At 36.8% G+C, this 26420-nt stretch overlaps 1 protein-coding gene across 2 annotated transcripts in view; it reads left to right on the forward strand.

Annotated features, from left to right (window-relative positions):
- The first annotated feature begins 3945 nt into the window (after window positions 1-3945).
- The window catches only part of taok2a (TAO kinase 2a), a 47831-nt gene continuing 25356 nt past the window's right edge, over window positions 3946-26420 (forward strand). For both annotated transcript variants that reach the window (XM_067412792.1, XM_067412798.1), the window contains exons 1-7: window positions 3946-4386; window positions 15295-15435; window positions 19924-19995; window positions 20116-20217; window positions 20293-20338; window positions 20583-20679; window positions 20858-20971. In XM_067412792.1, the coding sequence (XP_067268893.1) occupies window positions 15304-15435; window positions 19924-19995; window positions 20116-20217; window positions 20293-20338; window positions 20583-20679; window positions 20858-20971 (563 nt within the window). In that variant the 5' untranslated portion in view covers window positions 3946-4386; window positions 15295-15303. The remainder of the gene's footprint in view (window positions 4387-15294; window positions 15436-19923; window positions 19996-20115; window positions 20218-20292; window positions 20339-20582; window positions 20680-20857; window positions 20972-26420) is intronic.

Below are 26420 nucleotides of genomic sequence, written 5' to 3' on the forward strand. Positions count from 1 at the left end.
GTTTAACACTGTAAACCCTAATGTTGTCTTTACTTAAACAAATCAAGTAATCTTGACTAAATATTACTATAGTCCAAAAACTCAAAAAATATAAGTTAGTATAACTTATTATCCTACAAAATACATAAACTTAAGATTTCAAGTTGAATGAACTCAAAATCATAATTAATTAAAATAGCTCGCTCTGGTTTTGCTTTGATGTGATTGGCCATGCAAGGAGTTCTGTCTGGCAACAAGAACTAACTCACTGATTGGAGGACATTTACAAAAGGCAGTCCTTTTCTTGTTGCTGATTTAAATTAAGATGGAGACTTGTTCATTGTGTGCAATCTTAAAATCGGTAATTCGTAAGTTACTAAACATAATAATATGTGAACTAACTTATAACTAACCAGACTGACTTTATTTCTGTTTTAATGAAAATAATAGTTTCGTTGGAAGTCACCATGATGGAGATAAGTGTTTGCTTTAGTTGGGCTCTTGACCCTTGACTGTATAATAATAATATAATGTTTCTCTGGCTGCTTTGTGTTTGAGAGACACATTTGGGAAGGAACACAAAGTCAAGAGAAAATATCAAGTGATGTTGTTTAATCATTGACGATGATAACATCATCATGTTTTGGCAGAATCCCTGTATCTCATGCAGAGTCTAATGCTGTGGTTGTCAAAGCAGTTATTAATAGTTTTGAAATATTAATACAAATTTCCATTAGATGGATGATTGTTTAAACTAAGTATCTTCAGTTACTGTAACTCAGTTATAAGTACATTCAACTTAAATCTTCTATTCCATTCCATTATGGGCTTAAGTACATTGAAGGCAGTCCACTTCACTTATTCAACTAATGCTTCATTACTTAAAAAATTTAAGGCAACGAGTTACCTTGGTTTTTTTAAGTAGATTCTACTTATCCAGGTTTACAGTGTGCAACAGGCCATTGATTTACCAACCGTGACACTTGCGTTCTGCTAACTAATGCCGCAACGTGTACATAGTTAGCGTGTGACTGCTAGAGCTTGTTTTTTCAATAATACAACCCTGCAGTACCAGAAGAGCTGGCCCGGGAACAAATGGCGGGTTGCATTATCCATGTATTTGCCGGAATCGCAGTGTGAAAGGGGCTCAGGTGGAAACGGTCCAGGAAAAGGTCCGTGAGAGGGATTTCATGCCTCTTTGGGATGACACCATAGCCCCTTTCACACTGCGATTCCAGCAAATACACGGATAATGTGACCCGGCATTTGTTCCCGGGCCGCTAGATTTGGTCCATTCACACTGCCAGCGAAATACTGTAATATGTGCGCTTTCACACACAACCCGTAACAGTCCCGGATAGAGTTGACACGTGACATCCGGATGTGACGTATAATGGCGAGCGATCTCAGCTTCAGCGCGGATAGGAGCTCTGTGGTCTCGACTTGTGTCCAGTTTGTACACATTTCTGCTTGTTTAATTTTAGTTTCTTTTGTATACGAAAACTCTCTGCGACCGACTAGCTCTTCTGGCACTGCAGGGTTGTATTATTGAAAAAACAAGCTCTAGGAGTCGCACGATAACTACCTACACGTTGCAGCATTAGTTTTGGCTTTTGTTCACACAGCGCTCGTCCCGGATCGAACCCGGCAATGTTACTAGGTCCCCGACCCAGGTTCAATTCGGTAATCAATTCCGGGACGTGGTTGCTATCACACAGAAGGCGACCCGGCAATGTTCCAGGAATATTGCGGGTCTGTCGTGCAGTGTGAAAGGGGCCCTGGTGGAATGACCTGCCTATCTAAACCTGAGCAGCCGAGTATGTAGTCATTTTCAAAAATTATCCTAAGACATCTTTTCCAGCAGCACCTGACCTATAAAGAGCACTTAAAGAAACTGTATGTGTCACGTACAAACAACGGAAACTGGTGCGAGGACTCAAGTGCAGGAAAATTATATTTTATTTACAACAAATAAAACATAAATACAAAACAAAACCCACGAGGGGGAAAACAAACTAGAAAATACATAAACTGAAACTAAACACATACCACGTAGAAGTCACAGGGGAACAGGAGACATAGACAGTACAAGAATACGACGCAGACTCACAAACACAAGGAGCTCATAAAGGGTAGAAATCAAGAGGGAACAGGTGGGAGAAATCAAACACTAATCAGATAACGGGGGAGGAATCAGACAATTACCTGAGCACATGCTCAGAAGGACAAAACCCACATGTGCACACAAGACAGGACAGGCATATAACAGTATGTAAGAAATGTATTTCAATGAATCATAAAATGGCTTGATATGTCACGACATTAAGAAATCATGTTCATCTCAAATACTTCACAAATCACTGACAACAGTTAATCCAGCCAGGATATTGTCCCTTAAAAGTTGTTGTTGCAGCCCTCAAATGATGTTGATGTTTTGACTTGAAGCTCCGCCCTCCACTTATCTACCAATCACAAAGTCAGTAGTGATTTGGCATCAGGGGGGAGGGGGATACACCCCTCTGCAGTCATTTGAAAGTGATTGCAGTACCAGTTTTGGCCACAATCTTACATACACTTCCTTTAACTATTCTATTATTTTTTCTGTTTGTTTATCCTATTTTTTTAAAAAAGTGTAGCTAAAATGGGGCACATTTTCGTAAATGACTTATAATACCATCTAATAAGCTATCCATGAGATCTAATTATATTTTTTTATAAATTAGCATGGGTCTCTTAAATATGTATATACATTTTAAATGTGGAAGTATAAAAGTTTTAAAATTATGAGAGTTAAAGTATTAGCAGGTACTTTCTCGAGCCACGGCATTACATTCAGTTAAGTGGGCTAGCTCTGTTCAGGTAAAATGGGCCATAAGTGTGTACTTACGATGGGGGATTGTTTAATTTGGACTTCTCTGTGTATGCTCTTTGAGGTGGTGACCATAGACTTGCATTATGTGAGGCACAGACAAGAACGGTTTGACCTAAAATGATCAAAATTGAAACTACTATCCCTTTAAGAGATATGATGCTGCAACCTTATTTGGCCCATTTTACCTGATAGCCCATTTTAGCTGACTTCAGCCTATGTGTATACTGTACAATGTTTACTCAGCTTAACTGAGACTTGTTACAGCACTTGCATGCTGTTGCCCTTAGTTGCTTCTGATCTCCCCATTTGTAAGTCGCTTTGGATAAAAGCATCTGCTAAATGAGTAAATTCAAAAGTTAAAAATATGGAAACCATATTAGGCTACTTACTAGTGAATGGCAATCAATTTAAGCAGCAAATTTAGGTAACAAAAGGATGGTTAAAAATGTTACCTTTACGTTGACACGGTTAGTGTCAGAGTTCAATAGTACATATCAGGGCAGAGTTCAATCAGTGTAACAGTCATTCAATTTATTTGCCATGCATGGGCAGACTGACCCCCATCAAAATACCTTTACCCTTAAAAGTTGTATAGATATTACCTATGCTTTCTTAATACAGGGGATATCTAATTCGTATGTCCTTTCATTTGGCAATATCATTTTTAACTACACTCATATTGACACTGTTATTAAACTACTGAATCAACATTGAATTAGCTAAACAAGGAATGACACTATAGCCATAGAGCTATTTGGGCAGCTTGGGAATTTTCACTTGAATAAAGCAAAAATGACATCCATTGAAGGATGTTTTAGAGTTTTTGTTTTGTTTTTTTTTTAGCTATGGGCTAGTTCTACCATGAAATACCTCTTCGGTTCAAAAGAGATCTTGGTTTAATGTACTAATGCTATATTTTATGCCAAACATTAACTTTGTATAATATATTCATCATTTTGTATTAGTACTCTACAGTATTATAAACTTTGCCCTTATCAAGATGGTAACGTTAGATTTCCAACGCAATGCCTTCACCGGAAACACACGACACAGCATTTTGACCTTCCTTCCGGTTGGCTCCCGCCCCACGTAGCCATTTTGCGTTTCCTGGACAAAAAAGGGGGTTAGATAGGAAGACAATCAGACACAGAATAAAATTAGTCTTCAAATCATATCGAGAATCAAAAGTGCGGATGTAACTGTGCAATATGATAGGCGCGGGAGCGGGCGAGCAGGTACACCAGCCGCGGCCCGTATTCAAAGTGGAAACCGTTGGCTAGCTGGCTAACGAACCGTTAGCAAAAGAGAGTGAGATAAAGACTTCATAGACACTAAAGAGTTTTAGGACATTCACACATTTAAAATTATACTCTACTGCACGCTAGAAGGCGGGCGTTAGTATAAAAATGGACCGTGTGTTGATTTGAAACGGCGCAACGGGCAAAAAAAAACAGCAAACGCCACGGTTATTTGCGGAGGAAGCCGGATAACTGTTTATTCACAAGGGATAAAGAAGAGGATCGCAGGACACCACGGTAAGACATATTGTTTTTTTTAAACACTTTTGAGTTTGAAACCTAATGGTGAGTGTGCGACATTTAAAGCTAGATAGGACATGTAAACACTGACTTTCTGTTGTTGACAGACGCTCATCTTGAGCCTGTCATGAACTAGCCGGACATCTTCCTTTATAACAACATAATCAAGGGATTGTGCTAGATAAAATCATAACTCTAGTAAGTGCATGTGTCTCAACCTAGTGAGCTGCCTAACTAAAGCATCAGGAACTATATTTTCACCGAAAATGCATTTTCACTGGGTTCTGAGAGACAGCCGGGTTGTTTCTCTATTGTTTAGTTTGCCCCTTTTCAGCAGAACACCGGAAACTGGTTGTGTCCCCATTCCTAATTAGCATTTATACAATAGTGTTCAGCCCAGAATGAAAGTGCTCCACACTACACGAAGTCCACAGGAACGGTTTTAGTGCTGTGAAAGGTGTGCTTCAACTGCACAAAGACATTAGACTTAAGTGCACTCAGTGTGTGAAAGGAAGAACATTACTGGATAGCATTTAAGTACAATAATAGCACATTAGTGCATGTGTAATCAATACATGATATTTATCATGCAATGTTAGTAGAACTTAAGTAGGCGGAGGAGTCAAAGGACCTCATCAAAGCTGTAGTTCTCAGTCCGGGTGGCTGCACGTTGTGGATGACAGACACACCCAGTTCAGGTCTCAGAGCATCTACTTTTGAGCTGAAGATATAAATCAAAGGGTTAGTCCACCCGAAAACGAAGATTCTGCCTCACTAACTGACTCTAAACACATAATAGACATATAAAATGTGCAGTATGATCAGGATTAAGGCCTACTGTTTATGGGTAGGTTAGCAGCTGTGGATTTCCCTTAGATCTCCTTCCTTTAAACAGGAAATGCGAAATAGACTTCTCCATTCCATAGACCCCCACCACCCTGTAATCATGCTGTTGGAAGCACTGGTGGTCATCCACAGAGCTCAGATGACATGTGCTTTTCCTTAATGTATTTTGAAGTCATCATTACAGCAACCAGAAAGTTTTCTGCACTGCGGAAAGCTTTGAAACTCAGACGAATTTGTCTGACACTGAAGTACAGTTGCTTGTCTCCCGTAGTGCGATTGAGTCACCGTCTGTTTTATTGTGCAGGGGTGTCTGGTTGAAGCATTATATTTCAATCTGAGCGTCTCTTCTGGAGTTGTTTTCTGAGCTGTGTTTGTCAGGAACTGCAGTGTCTATCATTATGCTGTACATGTAAAATATTAGTGGTTCTACGGATCAAAAAACTCACAGATCAGCTTATTTACGATTTTTAAATCACGGTTTTGGATAAAAAAATTTTACGGGTCAGTAAAATTGAACTAATAATGTTTCATCAAAATATCATAACTGGACCGTCCGGCGGAAATGACAGATTTTTAGTCCTCTTAAACTCTAAAAAGCTTGTTTATCTGCCTCCGCTTTTGAATGCAAAACCCACATCTTAAGTTCCAATCAACAACTGATGTATAGAACCAACTACCTGCCCCTCATTTCTTCTTTTTTGATAATTCGTCACGCTTCAAAGGTACAACACAATACTGAAGAAAAAGTGAGTTGTTACTTCAGTTTCATCATGACTGTAAAGACAATGTAAATTTGAAAAAAAAAAAACATGATTTTTCATGTGGTTTATTTATTTATCTTTTTGAAATGTGTTGTGTGAAATTATACTGTGTGTGTGTGTGTATATATATATATATATATATATATATATATATATATATATATATTAGTGTTGTCAAAAATATCGATATTTCGATATATATCGATACTGGAATATCTGAAACGATACGATTCTCAGTTTTTACAGTATCGATATTAGCTGCGCTCTCCTCTCCGACCGTCAGCGAGCTGACACACACCGGCATATTCTCCCTCAGCCCGGTTAACCTCTGAGCACGGCGAACGCGCGTTCTGCTGAACTTTTTCCTCATGACAGTGTGTTAGTGTTAGTGTGTGATCGGTCTGAATTTCGCGCGGGATTGCACACAAATGAATTCTAGCCTACTAATGCCCGCAGATTTCGTGCTCCACATCTGAAGCGCACACACACATAGCCTACCGTAATAAAGCCGCCTCTGACATGATACAAGTGCAAACATTTGCTTCCTTTTCCAGCATATTATTGGTCAAATACACTCAAAGAATTATCAGTGCACATCTGGAAGAGTATTAACGTAAACACAGTCGCAAACAGTTCAGGAAGAACGAGTAACAGGAACAGTGTGGATCCATGCGTCTGTTAGTCTTAAAGGGACCGCAGTCATTTGCTATTCAAACTACAAAAAGACAAACGATCAGCTGCTCTTGACTGATCAACTTGTGTAACTTTAATAGTTTCATCTGTACGCTATTTAATTTTTTACAAAGAACATTATCCAATGTTGTTTTAAATGTAATTACTATGCATTTTTTAATTCAGTTTCTTATCTGAATGTTAGACCTACCTGAAAAAATAAAGCAGTCTTTTAAATTTTTATCTTCTATTCTATTGCATTTATTTGTGCTATTGTTTGTAATCTGTTTATTTGTTCTTATTTTATTACTGTTTACTCGTCTTTTTAAATTCAATTTACCATTAGAAATCAAGCTTTCTTGTGCTGTGTGTAAGCTACTGCAACACAATTACCCCATTGTAAAAAATACATTGAGATAGCAAAAATTTGTGAGATAATTTTAATAGTAATTGATCAATTGATCAATAATTGTTCAAATCAAAATGATGCCCAACCCTAAGGAACATGCTGGCCACATGAATTTTTAGTAAAAAATAACAATGAATAATAAGTTCTGTTGTCATATTAAGCATCTTATCTTATTTATTTATTTATTTATTTTTTTACTGTGGTATCGATTTAGTATCGATATATCGATATTTTAGTCTGATATCGTATCGAAGTCATAATATATATATATATATATATATATATATATATATATATATATATATATATTTATTAGAGATGCTCCAATCAGCATTTTTGGGGCCGATTACCGATCACCAAGATCATGATCTGCCAATCACTGCCGATCACAGAATGTAGAAATTAAACTAACTCTAAATTAACTGTATTGAGAAAAAACTAGCAATAGCCTGGAGTCAAGATCTTGAAGAACCAACAAGTGTTTATTTTTTAAAAATGAGATAACTTAAGGCTACTGTAGGCCATCTTTCCTGAATAAAGCAGAGTAAAATAAAATGATTCCAAACAGAGGGGTTAGGCAGACCAACACACATCAGATCAGCTTAATGGGATGTAGCCTCTTAAAACACTGATTACATTTAATAATTGGCAGCTATTACTTGGCTATTAACTTGTTACACCAAAACTGGCTACTGTCACAAAGGACAATTTTTTTTTTGTTGGACAAATTAGATTTTTTTTTCTGTTATTATAATGAACATCTGATGTAGTTAAGGAAACAAATACATCAGATCCAAACAATAAAATAAGCTACTGTATGCCAATGCCATCCTTCCTAAATAATAAGGGTGCTCTGATCAGGATTTTTGGAGTGATCGCTGATCACATGAAGCAGTATCTGCCGATCTGATCACAGAAACCGACCTATTTGAAGCCTTCTTTTTATCATATAGAATTATTTATCAATACTTAACAATAAATGCAAATTATAAAATTTAGTGACGATGCGACACTGCTTCAATTGTGCAAGTGGCAAATCCAGTGTCAACTGTGCAGCTCGATTTAAGTTGCAGATGCGATGCGCTGATGTGAAGCCATTTGAGCAGTTTGAGAGGGTAAGAGAGAGAGAGAGCCCTGTTTGTGAACTTAAGTCTCACAGAAAGTTTTCTGATGACTTTGTAAGTTATTTAATACAGAATATGAATTGTACCTCACCTTCAGCATTATAATTATTTTACACGTGCCGGAAAGAGAATGAGACGTTGTGTCGTCTGCATGTGATCGGTTTATGAGATCGGCCTTTTTAGAGACCGCCGATCAATCATCCCAATCATGGCACCTTGATTTCTGAATGACATGCAAAATTTGCTTTCATCCGATAAAAGTACTTTGGACCACTGAGCAACAGTCCAGTGCTGCTTCTCTGTAGCCCAAAGTGGCTTGACCTGGGGAATGCGGCACCTGTAGCCCATTTCCTGCACACGCCTGTGCACAGTGGCTCTGGATGTTTCTACTCCAGACTCAGTCCACTGCTTCCGCAGGTCCCCCAAGGTCTGGAATCGGTCCTTCTCCACAATCTTCCTCAGGGTCCGGTCACCTCAGCGTTTTTTGCAACACTTTTCTTCCCACTGAGGTGCCTTGATACAGCACTCTGGGAACAGCCTATTCGTTCAGAAAAATTTTTCTGTGTAGGGATGTACGATATTATCGGCACAACATCGGTATCGGCCGATAAACACTTAAAATATAAAAATCTGCCGATATGAAAACATTATGCCGATATGCCTTGCCGATATGATAACGTGTTGATATGCGCCTGCAATAACTCACGTGTGCAAGGAGTGCTACAGCAATAAGACCATGTCAGCGCTGCGGCCATTTTTCAAGTGAAAACAAGAAAATACATTGCATGTACAGTGATTTATATTGACTGTTTTTAAATGCTGCCTTGAATTTCTGAATGTACGCACAGAAGGACGTGGCCGTCAGCAGCAGATTTGCCTTCACAACAAAACTAGCCCAAAACAAGCCCAATCACGTCTCCCCACTCTCTAGCGTGTGCGGCAGCCTCCACAGCAACAGAAACTCCTCCAGGTCCTAGTGCCCTCCAGCTAGACCGCTATATATTTATACATGTAGTGGGGGCGCTGTTGTTACAGTAATACAATGAAAAGTAGAATAAACAAATAAATTGAAGTTACTTCTTGTTCTGAATAAACAAATCAGTAATGATGTCATAAATCACAAGCATGACACTTGTAAATTAAATACTTTTATATACAGTGTATTAATCTGTAATAAAATTTTACGAAATGGATGATGAAAAATAATCCAAGGAGCTCTACAATAATTGTAGAATTAAAAGACAGCATCAATGGATGTCATGCCACCCCCACTTCGTGTGCACTAACGTTAAATCCAAAAATACAATATTTAGGTTACAGCTGCATCTGGGGTGAAAAATTACTGACTTTATTATTGTTATTTTCAGAGCTTTTAATATACTCTTATCATAAAAATAACTTTATTAACATTTATTTATCTTCAACAAGAGTAAGGATACCTCAGAAATCTGAAACCAGAATGAAAAAAAATAGTTTTTGCTCAAAATGGTGTTGTTTCCAAACAAAGGGAAAAAATAAACATATATCGACATCGGTATCGGCATCGGCCAAAATGAGCTGAAAAATATCGGCATATCGGATATCGACAAAAATCCAATATCGTGCATCCCTATTTCTGTGTCTTACCCTCTCGCTTGAGGGTGTCAATGATGGCCTTCTGGACAGCAGTCAGGTCGGCAGTCTTACCCATGATTGCGGTTCTGAGTAATGAACCAGGCTGGGAGTTTTTAAAAGCCTCAGGAATCTTTTACAGGTGTTTAGAGTTAATTAGTTGATTCAGATGATTAGGTTAATAGCTCATTTAGAGAACCTTTTCATGATATGCTAATTTTTTGAGATAGGAATTTTGGGTTTTGATGAGTTGTTTGCCAAAATCATCAGTATTAAAACAATAAAAGACTGAAATTTTTCAGTTGGTGTGCAATGAATCTAAAATATATGAAAGTTTAATTTTTGTCTTTACATTATGGAAAATAATGAACTTTATCACAATATGGTAATTTTTTTAGAAGGACCTGTGTGTGTGTGTGTGTGTGTGTGTGTGTGTGTGTGTGTATATATATATATATATATATAGAGAGAGAGAGAGAGAGAGAGATTTTAAACTAATAGCAATATCGTATCGCATTTCGAATATCGCATTATTTAACAAGGTATTGCATATATATATATATATATATATATATATATATATATATATATATATATATATATATATATATATATATATATATATATATAATAAATAAAAATAATATTAGTATAGTATATTAATAATAAAAAGAAATGTGTGAGCAGCAATATACTGTTAGCAAACATCCTGATGCCACCAGTCCACATTGCTAAGAAGTGTTACTGCTAATATGTTCTGCATGCTTTTCTTTTAATAAAATAAACACAACAAAAATGTCAGTGAAGAGAAAACATTAAAGAAAGCATCTGATCATAGCGCTGTGGATGGTTTGCATGAGCTCTGCAATTCGGCATTCCTGTAAAGTTGTCATATTTCCACTTTATGCAATAAAAAGTAGTCAGCTTTACAGCATTAAGTGTCAGTGTCAGTTTTTTTTATTTTGTTGTTGTTGTTTTTTTAATTTTAAATATAGAATTTCAACTTAGTTTTCTTCTATAAAGCAGCTCCGGTGTGTTCATGTTTTTACTCACTGATGTCGGACCTTGATTGATTGAACAGAAAAAATGAATTGGAGATAATCCAAATGAAAGAAGAGCTACACCTACCTATTACATCACAACAGACGAATGCTAGTTCTGTTTCTGGAAAGTTTCGATGTCCTGAAACGAACAGAAGCAAACTTAATTATTGGTCTGATTTTGTTCAAAATGACGTCACACCAGTTCGTTCTTCGATTTTGCTATATATAAAAGCTTGAACCTCAGAAGCCAGTGAGAACATCAAGATAAGCACAAGAATCTCTAAAAATTGCAAGTCTTTACCTGTCTGATGAGCAAACTAATGTTGGAATGTGTCTGTGTTTATAACTGTTTTTTTTTTTTAAATACAGTTTAGATGGGCTGCTACAAGATCAGATTTGCGTATTGATTATCATCACCAGAGCATAGTTTCATCAAATGAATAGTCTGACCTGGCCTGCTTTCTGTCAGCTTCTTTGACTTTGTTGGTGTTTTTCTATTTGGTGTCATTAATTTAGTATTGAACATATAGGTATTTTATAGAAACATTTAATAGCATTTAACATACAGGGGTTGCAATACAATATATATTTGGATATTGTGAGAGGAAATGTATAGTGATATTTCTTTTTTGTGTTTTTTTTTTTAAAGAAAGATGTAATTTAAAAGAATAAAGAACACAATCATATGCATAAACATGACCAGGATACATTTAAATTAATTAATACAGTATAATTTATATCACTAATCACTTTATTGTGGAATCTAAGTAAAGGGAAATAGTAAAGTGACTGCAGGTTTCTTTATGTGTATATGTTTTAAAGGTTTACAGTAAAGCAGTTTTTCATATCTAAACTATTTAACAGAAAGTTATCTGAATCAATGCCTGAATGACTGTTTGTTTTATATTTAATACTGTAAAGCTGTTTTCTTTAAAGCAGTCTATATTGTATAAAGTGCTATTTCAAGAACTGAACTGCAGAGCTGGTGCATCCTTATCTACATCGCTATGATCAGAGGCTTGTACATATTCAATCGAAGCGCTTGTCAACAGTCAGGATGTTAAGTGTGCTCTCGGATTCATTGTGTTTCCAGTGTTTTGGGTCTTAACTTGGCCTATTTTCCAAACAAAATGACTCTTGTCGATTTCCTTAGTAAGAGTGGGGGAAATTTTGATCCTTAGATGCATCGCGATGCGGATGTGGACGATTCTGAATCGATTCTCAAATGTCAAAAAATCGATTTTCTTATTGAAAATGTATTTATCAGCTATGGAATCATGGTATTCATGCATATGCCTTTAGTATGTTTTATTTTTGATTAAATAACGTATGACGTATGTCTCAACTGAATTAATGAATTTACATTCCTTAACGCTATTTACTATAAATTTACATTTCCACTGTGCATGATGTGTACATTTGAAATGCAAATGAGATTGAGTCCATCAGGATGTTCTTTACATTTTGATCACACTGTGTACATTATGGATTATGTGTTTGGATGTGAATTAACCAGATTTGGGATGCATTGAATGTGATGGTGGGGTTTTCTTCACAATAGTTGGCAATTCAAACAGTGTGAACAAACCGTATTGGATGCATTTAACATGAAGAGGGAAAATAAAGGAACAAAACATCTGATTTTGAAATCATCCAACCAGTACAGATTACAGCATCATTATTAATGTGCTGCACAGAATCACAACTTCTAACTGGGTCACAGACTTCAGAGTCTTTTATAATGTGGTGCAGATGCCAGATTGTGGCAAATAAACCAAGCCAGAAAAGAGATGAGAGGAATTTACAAGTTTAGAGTGGCATTTTTGCGTCACACTTAGTTTAATTTCTGAAAACCACTTTCACCCCAACCAAACAAATCTTTTTTTTAATGCCTTTTTATGCAAATTTGGTGAAAATTTATTTTAAAAATATCTTTGTCTGTCTGTCTGTCTATCTATCTATCTATTAGGCATGTGCCGATATCAATTTTTCATGTTGCGATTAATTGATGAAGTTTTATCACGATATGCGATATTATCACGATATTGAAATAAGTTGCAAAAAAAAGTGTTGCCATAGCATAACAGCTTTAAGAACTATTATTGTAAGAACAAAAATAACTGAATGTTTAAATACAATAATGCATCAAAAATATATACAGCTCTGGAAAAAAATGAAGAGACCCCTCATTGAGAAATCAATGTTAAGTGGTCTCTTGATATTTTTCAGAGCTGTAAAAGTACAATTTTCAAACAGATTAAATTGCAAAAAAATTAGGCTATAAAGAACAACAGGAGGCTTACAAATTACAATAAGGTCTCATTATTTAATGCATTAACTAAGATTGAGCAATAGCTACATTTGGTACAGAAAGTATAATGTTTTTGTTAATGTTAGTTAAGAAATACTGATCATTGTTAGTTTTATCTTAGGTCCATTAACTAAGTTATTTTGATTTTGATTTTAATGTTATTAAACAGTAACTAAGAAATGAACATAGAATGATTCATTCTGTATAAGTATTTTTCATTGTCAGTTTGGTGAATAATGAATTAACATGTTAACTAATGAAGTCGTATGTCTCAAAGATCTCCAGATTAAAACATAAAAATGTTTAAGTTTGAAAATAAATAGCCTATTAAGTATTTGGTGCTTGATGAACAACATTGAGATTACAAAAACGAATGGATGTTTTAAAAACTGCACGAGGTTTTTGTTTGTTTGCGGGGTTTCCGGGGTAACCGGCTGCATTCTGCAGTTCATCAGCGCCCTCTGCTGTCACTGAGCGGCACTTCAGCAGCGCGTCTCCTTCACCGGTTCAGTCCTGGTTCAGTCATGTGCAAACGCATGTTGGGCTTGTTTATATCTGAGCGCTTCCCTCGGTTGATGGGCAAAGTATTCTTGAATGCATTATAAAAAAATGATAAATTGTTAATAAATTATTATTTACGATATTTTAAAGTGCCCACGATAACAATATCGTGCATATTCATTATCGTGATAAATCGCATTATCGAAAATCGGCACATGTATCTATCTATCTATCTATCTATCTATCTATCTATCTATCTATCTATCTATCTATCTATCTATCTATCTATCTATCTATCTATCTATCTATCTATCTATCTATCTATCTATCTATCTATCTATCTATCTATCTATCTATCTATCTATCTCCGTTGTATTTATCTCCTTTACCCTCATCGCATTGATGCGACCTTAGATTCACTGTTTCCCCTACCATTGTTTGCCACTCCCTGCCCCTGAATGACCAAAAAAAAAAAGTGTGTAAAAAAGACACTCTAGCCAGTTGACAGAACTGTTACTTGCTCGCTCGGGCCAGTTCTGCATTTTCACGAACGTTTATAATGTGCGCATTTTTAAGCCTTTCCAATTTAAATTTTCAAGCACTCATGGCCGAGCTCTTTGATAGTGTCTCTATGGCCAGGAACACACTGCAAGCGTGCCGTAAGCATCTCTGCTGCATGGCATGTTCGTTTTTATTTTGGTTCTTATGTTAACAGGTTGGAGGTGTTTATACTCGACGCGCAGACCGGATGCGCCGTGATGAGACGTCATTCTCGGCGAGCAGATTTGTCTGGAACTCGTGGCTCTTCAGTTGCTTAAGTTTAATTTTTAGGTGTCCGGTCACTTATGATCGGGAAGACAACCAATGTAACCCCTAAACGAAGAGCACCAGAGTGTGGGTCTGGCTTGTCAGGCTATTATAGTGATAGAACGATTACAAAACACATCTTCCTGAAGCTTCAAAGGTTAATGAATCGCGTGTCAAACCTCAAACCTGCTGAAATCACGTGACTTTGGTGAGCTGAAACATGAATCGATACACTGATTCATAATGCACCCAAAAATACTTTGGGAATAATACTTTTTCTTTGGGAAGATGAACTTCTTTGAAAACACACTTCTTTGGTGATATTGTTGATTTCCTGGTCTAAAAACAAAATCTTTCTTGAGCAAGTCCTGTGCAGTCCATAACCCAAGGAAGCATGTTACAATTGTCAATTACTTTTTATATGCATTGTAATCAATGTAAGTAATTCTGTTGTGGATTTGCAATGTTATGCATTAAATGTTAAAGCTTAATAATCATCTGTTTTCATTTGTAAAATCTTGTAGAAGTCTGATAATAAATTTGTCTAATTCTAATCAAAGTTTTCTAATCAAGTTTTCAGAATGGTTTGTTCTGCTTAATAAAGAATGCAAGAACAGAAACGTTAAATGTTTTCTTCCCGTTTTTAAGCCTTGATTAAAGTCCAGACTGATGTCTCGGTGAATAGATAGCATGTTGAGAATTTCTTTGACTTAAGGCCTTGTTTTTGTGATGTTGCAGATGAACATAATACAACAGAATTGCTTATTCAGTATTCATGCATAGTTACCAGTTCTTTTTCTCTTTATTTTTCTCGTCTCAGGAGCCAGTCATGCCTGCCAGTGTGCGTACTGGGACCATGAAGGACTCGGAGGTGTCTGAGCTCTTCTACAGGGATGATCCCGAAAAGCTCTTCACTGATCTCCGGGAAATCGGTCATGGCAGCTTTGGAGCTGTGTATTTTGTGAGCAAGCCATGCCAATTTTTACCCATGAATGTGTTTGTTTTAAGGGTGTAATGGTTCAAATTACTCATGGTTTGGTTTTTATCATTGTTTTAGGGTCACAGTTTTAGGAGATTAGGATAACTATAAAATAAAAATAAAGAAAATAAGAACAAAATACAAGCAAAGGCACAAATGCAAACAATAGAGCAAAGATGCATATAAAATAAACTAGGGCTGTCATTTAAAAATAAATAAATCGAATTTGAACAGATATCAAATATCAACCAATGTATTCGAATATATACGACCCCATTTAAAAAATAAAAAAAAAACGGACACCTCCGTAACGGAGATTCAATCACAAATGCATTAACAGTCTGACAGTCATAAACAGGATTGTATGGAAAATAAACTGTATGGAAAAATAAATTGTTAACTTAATGTTGGAAACAGCAGGTTATCAACTTAAGTGTAAATTAAGATATGAAGTGCCACTATATGCAATCATCACATCTTTCAGTTTGTCTACCGCATCAGATGTCGACGCCGTCCTCTCCAGCAGCTGGAATTTGTTTACGGATGCCATAGCAACTCTCAACGGCCACCAGGTTTTATAAAAGCTATTTATTTGTTGTAAACTGTATTAATCATCTCAGAAAAAAATGAATTCTAATGTCAGGCGCAGTTTAAGTAGTTGATTGTTTGCTAGGTTTAGGGACCGTGTTATTATGCCAAAATTATCTTCATAAATTCTTACTAAATAAAAAGTTTATCCCTCAGAAAAATGTACTTTCCTCTCTTGTCAACATGCTTGGTGCATGTGAGCGCGGTGCGCGCTCTTCAGTGGTGATAGCGTGCTGTGTACGTAATATAAGGAAGCACACTCAAAAGTAATCCGGGCAGGTCGTGTTCATGGTGAAATGTTTCGTTTCGATTCATGAAAAGGTTTATCCCACCCATCTCAAAACGATTACAATTTCATTCAGTTTGGGCATTTTGATTACGATTGAGGTGTTTATATGGAGCATTTTCATTCAGATTGGACTTTTAAACCGATTACAGTGCTCCATGTAAACGCACCCAACTGTAAATTGTGCTACATGGCACTTTAAAAACCGGATAGTTTATTTATAGTTCGATTACGGATATTTCACGTCATGTTCGAATGCATATTCGAATATCGAATAAAAAGGGACAGCCCTAAAATAAACAGTGCTTTTCAGGTTTTTCAGGTGTCAAACAGTAGTTTTCAGGTACAGATAATGAATAAAGTAATCAAATGTAAAACAACATTGCATATTATAATCTTCACTGTATGAATTAAATAAAGATTAATCATTATTGACGTAACAAAAGCTATTAATTTAAAAGCAGTGAGTGATTTCTCTCATTTGTTGTTTGATTAACATTAAAAACAGACAGCAGGATTACGCTTCTTTCCCTTTAAGGCATAATGCACTGATCCAGTACCTACTACACATGAACATGTGTTTTTCTCGACTGTTTACGTTTTACTTAAAGGAGCATGCCGACTTTTTGGGACATAAGCTTATTCACCGTATACCCCAGAGTTTGATATGTCCATGCATACCATTCTCTGCAATAATGTTTTTATAGTTAAAATTTAAATAAAAACATTTTGCTGTGGTACACAAATTGGTACAGAGTACCATACATTTTGTATGGTATTGGTACCGACTACTGGAATTTTGGTACCGTGACATCCCTAGTATGGACTAGTATCTAACTATGGAATATGGTAAATAAGCAAAGGTGTTCCTTTAAGACATAACCTACTATATTTGCTAGGATACTCACCAAGATTGGCATGTTGGCATATCTTTTAGTTATTATATTATATGAATATTCGTTTACCTTCAAAACACAATTTTTTATAGAGCTCTCTGACTCCTCCATAGACGACAATTTCAAAGACCAGAAAGGTAGTAAAAACATAGTTAAAATAGTCCATATGACATGTAGCCTAGAAATCTAGTCGCACCCTAGCGGCAGCAAATCTAATCTGCCGCAAGTGTAGTCTAGCAGCTCTCGATAGATTCTGAACTGGAAAAAACTAACTGAATCGTGAATAGTGTCGGTGGGCGGGGCTTAACAGAATGACGGCAGAATTGCCGCGGTTCCGCATGCTGCTTGTAAACAAAGAAGCTGGTGAATGGCGATCTTTCGAACCGTCTTTGGCCATGACTCTGGAAGACTTAGAGTTAAGCTTTTCTTCGAGAAAAGAACAAAGACTGGCACTGAAGTCATTCTTAAGAAAGGAAGATGTGTTCAGAGTTTTGCCGACCGGATATGGCGAAAATCTATCAACTAGCTCCACTTTACGTTGTTCTGGTTAGTTGTTTTTGGTCTATTGCGTGCAGAGGGTGTTTGAAAGACAACCGTTTATCCGGGATTGAGCCCTGTCAATGGGGCGTTCCCAGACCAAACGTCTTGATGTGGTAAAGCGCTTTGGATGTAAAGCACTTTGGATGGCCATAGGGTCTGTTAAAAGTGCTATATAAATGCAGTCCATTTACATGACTACTGTTGTTTAACCTTAATTTTATGAAGCGTTGCGAATATATTTTGTGCACAAAAACAAAACAAAAATAATGATTTAATTCAACTGGCTTCCGAGTTACGTCAGAGTGACATTAGCACGCCTGCCTACCATTGGCCGATGCTGTTCATGTGAGCACCACAACGCATGCCTGTGATGCTGACCCAGGAGCTGGCCAATGTAAACTGTGTAGGAGACTGACACAGACGTGAAGATAGTTTTGAATAAGTCGTTAATTTTGTTTTTTGCACTCAAAAAGTATTTTCATCACTTCATCACACATTTTCATAAATTTAAGGCTGAACCAATGGAGGTTTAACAATGTTTTTAGTACCTTTCTGAACCTCGAAAGTGGTAATTAAATCCCTGTCTGTGGCAGAGGTCAGAGACCTCTCGGATTTCATCAAAGATATGTTCATTTGTGTTCCGAAGATGAACGAAGGTCGAACGACATGAGGGTGAGGAATTAATAACAGAATTTTCATTTTTGGGTGAACTATCCCTTTAAATGAGTTTAGTTTAAACACAAATAGCAACGTGTGCTGTTCAGGTCTCGTCTGCGCTTGCTGTCAACACCCGCGTGATGACTGGGTCATGTTCGAGCATATGACACTTCTGTACGAGAGTGACTGTTTTGTCAGTGCTTTTTGATCATAGCTGTTGTAATGTATTGGGAAGCCTGATTTCTCCAATCGTATCCAGCTGCAGCCCCGCAGCACACCCCAGAACACCATCCACAGAACCAGAAGTCAGGAGCAGGGCTTAAACAGTCATAGTTGCGCTATCCATATATGTAAGATCGGATCGACTTCTACATAATATTTAACAACGATACTTTTAAATAGTCACTTTTCTGTTCATATAATATGCGTCATGATGTACAATGATCAACATTTTAAAACATAGCCTATTGATCATGCTTAATATCAATGAATACAAAGTTAGTAGTTTATATTTCATGGTAACAAGCTAAAACTATACAGTTTTATGTAAGAAATATTAATAAATGTATAACATGTTGTAAAGTGTTTCCCATTTAACTATAGCTATATTAGTATTATTTCGTTCACATTCATGTTGTTAATACTGACAGAAAATAGCCTTCGAGATTTAATGTGAATGGGCACAAACGCTGTAGTTTACGGTTACTTCAACAATACTAAAACTTTTTTATTATTTTAAATATATATTAGGCCTAATACATTCGTAACATGTTATAAAGTGTTTCCCATTTGACTCTATATTCAATCGTAAAAATAACCATTTAATACAAGGCCTTAAAGTAAAATGTTTCTCTGAAAGAAAACAAATAGGACATATATAAAATATTTCTAAAATAATAGGTTTAAAACTAATTTAAATGGCACATAATAAAATAAAAACATGCAAGAAAAAGTTATCTTAAAACACACAAACTTTTGACTCTTAAGCCCATATCTTGGCATATCTGCAGATACTTAGTGTTTTCATCCCTGAAAACGAAATGAATGTTTTATTAATAAATAATTATTTCATATTAAGACAAAAATATTTTGACTGATGCAAAAAAACTTCAATGATAAAACGTAAAATACTAAAAAAAAAAAAAAGATAAGTTTTCATCCCTGAAAACAAAGTTAATGTTTTATTAATTAATAATTTCATATTAAGACAAATATCTTTTGACAAATGCAAAAAAAAAAGCTTTAATAATCAAACATGAAAGACAGTTTTTATATTCGTTCATGTATCATGACAGAAATATCACACACAACTCAACATATCCTTCATGCTTCTGTTCACATCTCACTGGCTTAAATGCATGTTTCTCTTGTTCAAGAATATCAATTGAAAAGTAACTTCTCTGTTTTTTTACAGAGAAGATCCGTTACACCCCTGATGTGTTTGTATGTGTGTGTTTTCTACGGAAAATACGGTACTCTATATGACCGTATTTTTTCTCTCAGGCTCATGATGTACGTTCCAATGAAGTCGTGGCCATCAAGAAGATGTCGTTCAGTGGCAAGCAGTCCAATGAGGTCAGAATCAAATTTGACAACTTGCGTCCCAACAGTATTGAATCAAAGCGTTGAAACTCATGCGTGGAAACTAACCACATTTTTCCTACTTTTTGGTGTGTTCTCTCTCTTGGCCCACAGAAATGGCAGGACATCATAAAGGAGGTGAAGTTCTTGCAGAAGCTCAGACACCCCAATACTATCGAATACAAAGGGTGCTACCTCAGAGAGCACACAGCATGGGTAAGTGCATATGCATATGCGTGCGAGTGAAGCGTTGGTCTGACGTGTGCTAATGTTGTCTGTCTCCTCTGTTAGCTGGTGATGGAATACTGTCTAGGATCAGCCTCTGATCTTTTAGAGGGTGAGTAGTTCATGTTTACCCTCCCTCGTGTCCTCCCTTCTTTTCAAATAAAGCTGTTATGCTCTCTCTCAGCTGCCCTGTCTGACATTAGAGGTGTCCATTTGTATTTGCTGTGCTGTATTTGTACCAATCTCAGTTCATAGGCAAACATGCAGGTGTAAATATTGTAATTATCAGATATCTGGATTGTGTTACTTTCCAACAGTGAAGCATTTTCTTATATTTTCTTCTTTTTATCCCACAGTGCATAAAAAGCCTCTGCAGGAGGTGGAAATAGCTGCTATTACCCACGGTGCACTTCAGGGCCTCGCCTACCTTCACTCGCATAACATGATACACAGGTGAGAGACATGACCCTTTCCTTGAATTTCTGTTCTTATCTTTACACCTGCTCGCTTTGACATTTTCATTTGGCTGCTCTTTTGTAGTTCCATCTAAGTGTTTTGCTCCATTGTTATACATTTATTTTCAGTGCTGAAAGATGCTCAGATCCTTATTTCTGTTCTTTTCTTTTCACAGAGATGTGAAGGCAGGCAATATTCTGCTAACTGAGCCCGGTCAGGTGAAGCTTGGAGATTTTGGCTCTGCCTCAATCGTTTCTCCTGCCAACTCTTTTGTGGGTACACCTTACTGGTAAGTTGTAAATACAATTGATTGTTTGGTTAAAGGCACATTATGTAAGTTTCACAGCTAGAGGTCCCTTTTTTAAACCGATAACTATGGCGTAGCTTGATGGTGCCATGAATGAGCGTGGAATCATGGGGGCTGTCAATATTCACCTCCACAGCTGATGGAAAGCAATCGGACTGGACTGGCAGAAATCTTGTTCGTGGTTAATAGGGCTGGGACAACGCGTCGATGTCATTCATGACGTCGACGCAAAAAAAAAATTGACGCAAAATATGCGCGTCGATTGGTCAGACCCAAAACAAAGATGGCGGCGCCGGAGACTAGTAGCAACCATAGATATACATAATAAAGTATATTATGTAATTAATATATAAGTATATTTATTATGTATATCTATGGTAACAACACGAGTGGCTCCTCAGACTTTCAGAAGTGCAAGGCTTGCGGGTTGGCGCGCGGCGCGCATGCACACGTTTGGTTGTCACTGCTACATAAACAAATTTCTGCACACAGGAAGATAGATGTTTTGGTAATATTTTATGTATTTTAATCACAAAAACAAACGTTTGCATCAAGTGAAAGCATCAGCACATTGGTTACCTACATAATGAGCTGTTTTAAATTTAAAATGTTCAATGTCTTATCGCGCTGATGTGACTGACCGAGGGTATCCATCCTCTAAGTGAGCAGTTTCATCCCAGGACTATTCCGGTTTTAAACAGAATATTGGCACCCGTTATGCACTCTACATGTAACTGTTTTCACTGTCATGCCGCGACTGCGTGTGGCGTTTCTGTTGCGTGTCAGCCACGGGGCGGCTGCGCAGCGTTTTCTCTGCCTTTGCACACTAGAAGCGTGTCTGACGCGGCGCTGCTGCTGCTATTAATGCGGAGGGAAGCCCTATACTTAATGTTAAACATAAATAGCCTACTGATACAGCAAAGACAACACCGGCAGTAGCCTATTGACCACATATCTATGGTAGGCTATTGACAGCAAAATAGGCTACAGAATATTTTGTTCTGTATTGACAGTTGCAATATTTCAAAATCGATAATTGTTGTTTTTTATTATTACAATTAGGACTATATCTGCATTTATGTTAACCTAGAGACTTTCAAACATGAAAATGTCATTTATTAATATGTATTCATGTCAAAATTATATATAGACATCTTTTGCATGAAAAATGCAAAAGATGAACAAAAAAAGCTAATTACGGACTGAAAGCAATATGGCCAGAAATGAAGAAACGAGTCCACAGATGTTGTTGTCTTTAAAGCTACACTGTGTAACTTTTTTAGTTTATTCTTAGCTAAAATCACTTAGTTCTTTCAAAAATATGTGCGCTCATTAATGTATATTTACTTCTTTCAAGTAATAAAGTGTTCTTGTAATTTTATAATATACCATTGAAAATACATACGTGTTGAGGGTTCGGATGGCGATCGCTATGTTGCTCCTCCCAAAGAGGGACATATCCGTAAATTCAAGCTTCGCTTTTCACGTTTTAACACTCGATGGCACCGTGTCGAATGTGAAGAGGAGGATTGCTTGAGGCTGCTATATGATGATGGAGGATCACTCTTAAGCCCCTTTCACACTGCACGTCGGACCCGCAATATTCCCGGAACATTGCCGGGTCGCCTTTCTTTGTGAAAGCAACCACGTCCCGGAATTGATTACCAAATTCGACCCGGGTCGGGGACCTAGTAACATTGCGGGATATGTATCAGAGTCGCCAAGGAAGCGGTAAAGAGAATTAAGACGGTAACGCAACAGGCAAATCAACAAGACAAAAGTAAATATTGGAGTGGCCTTTCCCAGATGGAAAGAGCTCATGAGGAGCAATGATTTTAAAAAGAATGCCGACGTTGCCTGCTTTCTTCTCGATAGGTAATATTAATTCAGCCTATTTGTGTATATTGGAAGTTTTATTGTTGCTTGGCTAATTATATCATGGTGTGCTGAGCATAACACTAGAACGACGTCTAGGATAGTTTTCCTCGTGTCAATGTTAAAAAATTATTGTTTACCTTATAACATAAATCCGTGTTCAATGACGGATAACATGAGATTAATATTTTAATTGCATTATAATTTGTTTGCCTTCCGCTAGTGATGTCGTACAATATACAGAATAACGATAGCACTGATAAAAGTTACTTTACTAAGATCAGCTCGCATTCGTCTGGAACCTGATAGCTGATGTTAGCAATGAAATGGGAAAAAATAACAAAAACGTAAAACTATTATTTATTTTACATAGATTCATTTGATCATTACGGAAGCCCTGAACCGCAAAGTAAAAAAAAAAAAAATCTGTAAAAAAAAAAAAAAAATTCTATAATTTCGAGATTAAAGTCGAAATATTTCGAGAATAAAGTCGAAATATTTCGAGATTAAAGTCGAAATATTTCGAGATTAAAGTCGAAATATTTCGAGATTAAAGTCGAAATATTTCGAGAATAAAGTCGTAGGCTAAGAAGTCGAACTGCTTCTGACATGATGGATCTTTTTAATTATCTTTGTCTGCTTGACAGGTTTTTATCTGTTTTTTTATGATTGGCTTATGTACTGCAGACCCTTGTGCATTAAGACATCATGGATTTTATACAATTAAAACAATTATCATAGAATAATGGTTTCTATACTGTAATAAAGGATATGGCAATTAACACGGCATTATTCATATGGAAATACCCAAAGATGGCTTGAAAAACACACACAAACCATATATGATCACATCATGTGTTAATTGTCCTCATGTTTCATTAGTCAAAAGGTTTCTGCTTTTTATTCAATTTAGCTGGATGCTTTTTTTCCATTTAGTGGAACGTCATAAATCATTACTTTACGAGACCGTTTTGGCGTTCTGTGTGAGAACGCCCTGCAGCTTTAAACTGTCGAAGTTACACTAAAGACTCGCATGATCATCTAATTTTGGATAAGAATAATCCAAATCCGTCAGGTCATGCGCTGGTCTCTCTGAATTTAAATCTAGATTTATTCACATTGACCCATAGACATCTTTACGTGAACACATCCGAAAAAAGTGCTGGGATTTTTAATTAGATTTTGCTCTCAGAGCAGATATTAATGTATAAGATAATATTGATAAAATTGTTTATTTAATTATATTCACAGTCACAGCAGTTTTGGCCTATACCAATCATTCTTCTTGAGCCTCACTAACAGGCACTCGCAGTTTGAATAGGCTACTCCTGTAGGCCTATCTGTTTCATGAACGTTACAATGACCTGAACACAATAGGCCTACGTTTTATATTTCAAATTTCTCTCTTATATAGTGATATTTACTGTACATTAAGGACAATTACCTGATGGATGATGAAAGCCCCCTGTTCAAATACACTACCGGCTGGCGCAGGGCTGTGTGTACGTCAATGAGTCTGCGTCTGTAGCCTAATTAATTTCGAAATATTTCGACTTTAATCTCGAAATATTTCGACTTTAATCTCGAAATATTTCGACTTTAATCTCGAAAAAGTTCGACTTTAATCTCGAAATATTTTGACTTTAATCTCGAAAAATTTCGACTTTAATCTCGAAATATTTCGACTTTAATCTCGAAATTATAGATTTTTTTTTTTTTTTTACAGATTTTTTTTTTTTTTTTACAGATTTTTTTTTTTTTTACTTTGCGGTTCAGGGCTTCTGTAGATCATAGATCATTTGGCAAATTAAATAACTGCAAATTATAATAGTTTTCAAAAGTAACCTCATCACTTGAAGCAACACTCACCGAAGAGGTCAAACTGGCAGCCATGACTAAATCGGCCACTGTAGGAGTTGAAACAAAATCGAAATTGAGAGGAACAGAAACTATTATTCACTGGATGGTAGGGCTGGGCGATATGACGAAATATATCGTCTGGACGATAGAAAATGTCTATCGTTTTATATAAGGCTCTATCGCTTACGCCACGATAAGGCGTTTATGGCAGAATTTTACGTCAAGATGCACCTCACGCCACGGCATGCCCATGCACACTGCAATACATAAACACACAAGGAGGAAGACGGTAGTAGACGCGGTTCAGACCAGGGTAATTATCAGAGTAATGATGCCAGAGTGGTGGCAAAAGTGCTCGAAACACACTTCAGACACAGACGCTGCAGCGGGCTTTTACGCGTGGCACACCATAGCCATATATTGAAATATTTTAATGGCAGGTGTAGGGATGGCGAAAACTAAACATTTTCTTGACCGACCACCGAGCCTCATTAGCCGGTTGAAACCGGTTAACCGATTAGTTTAAAATAAGCTGCGCTATTTGGTATAACAGCCGCGGGCCGCACTCCCTCTGTCTCTCTCTCTCTCACACACACACACGCGCTGCCGCCTCCCTTCCACTCACGTCACTTTTTTTAAATCCCCCACAGAGCGAAACACGAGTCCCGCAAACGCGCCGCAAAGGAGCTTGTTTGTAATCAGAGGACAAATGGCTCCTTAGTTTCGAAATGGTTTGGTTAAGGTGATCGCGTTGTAAATAAAGGCGTTTGTCTAGCGTTAGAAGCTCATTTGAAACATTGCCGCGGCTCATTCAAGAAAATGACAGCTCCGAAGAGACGCCGCTTTAGCTCTAGGTAGTGCTAACAATAATAAAGAAAGACGATCAACACCTTATGTGTTCCCACTGAAATGAAGATGTAATATATTTCCAAATGTAAGCCCATCTTATGCGGAATGACGCTTCATCCTGTCGTCTGCCCTGACTCTAAGCTCGAGTGTTTACTTTTGGCAAACCTTGTGAGCGCGCAAACCCAAACGCTGTGACCTCGCGCCAAATGTTCTTATTGGTTTATTAAGTACAAACAGGCGAGTTATGAAGAATTGAGTGCGAGGGATATGTTCAATCACACAAAAAGATTTTGGAATGAGACTGCTAACTGTAGCGTTTAGCCCACTGTATAATAGCCTAATTTAGAGATCACTTTTTTATTTATTTTAACCGACAACTTTGATCGGTTAACGTTGATACGGTCAGCCATCGGTCAAACGTTCATCGGTAAACATCCCTAGGCAGGTGATAACTTTACCAACAGTCTTGCTTGAAAAAAAGGTTCTAAATAAAATAAAAATGTAGTCCATACTACCTTTATTTGTTTTGTATATCATTTCAAACTGCATTTCCACATTGCAACTTTGTATTGACTATTCATAAACTGAATTAACAGAAAAATTGCTATATCGTTATGTATATCGTTATCGGGATATCAAATGAGCTATATCGGGATATGAAATTTTGGCCATATCGCCCAGCCCTACTGGATGGTAGGGCTGTACTAGAATAATCGAATATTCGAATATTCGTTCGGTGAGGTGGCATTCGATTTTCAGTTTTGAGATTCGAATATTCGTTTTTTTTTTTTCAACACGTGACTTCCGTCGCGGACTCATTCTCACTCATGCTTGAAATAATAATAAT

This window comes from Pseudorasbora parva, chromosome 2 (genome assembly GCF_024679245.1).
Source record: "Pseudorasbora parva isolate DD20220531a chromosome 2, ASM2467924v1, whole genome shotgun sequence".
In the NCBI taxonomy this organism is placed as follows: domain Eukaryota; kingdom Metazoa; phylum Chordata; class Actinopteri; order Cypriniformes; family Gobionidae; genus Pseudorasbora; species Pseudorasbora parva.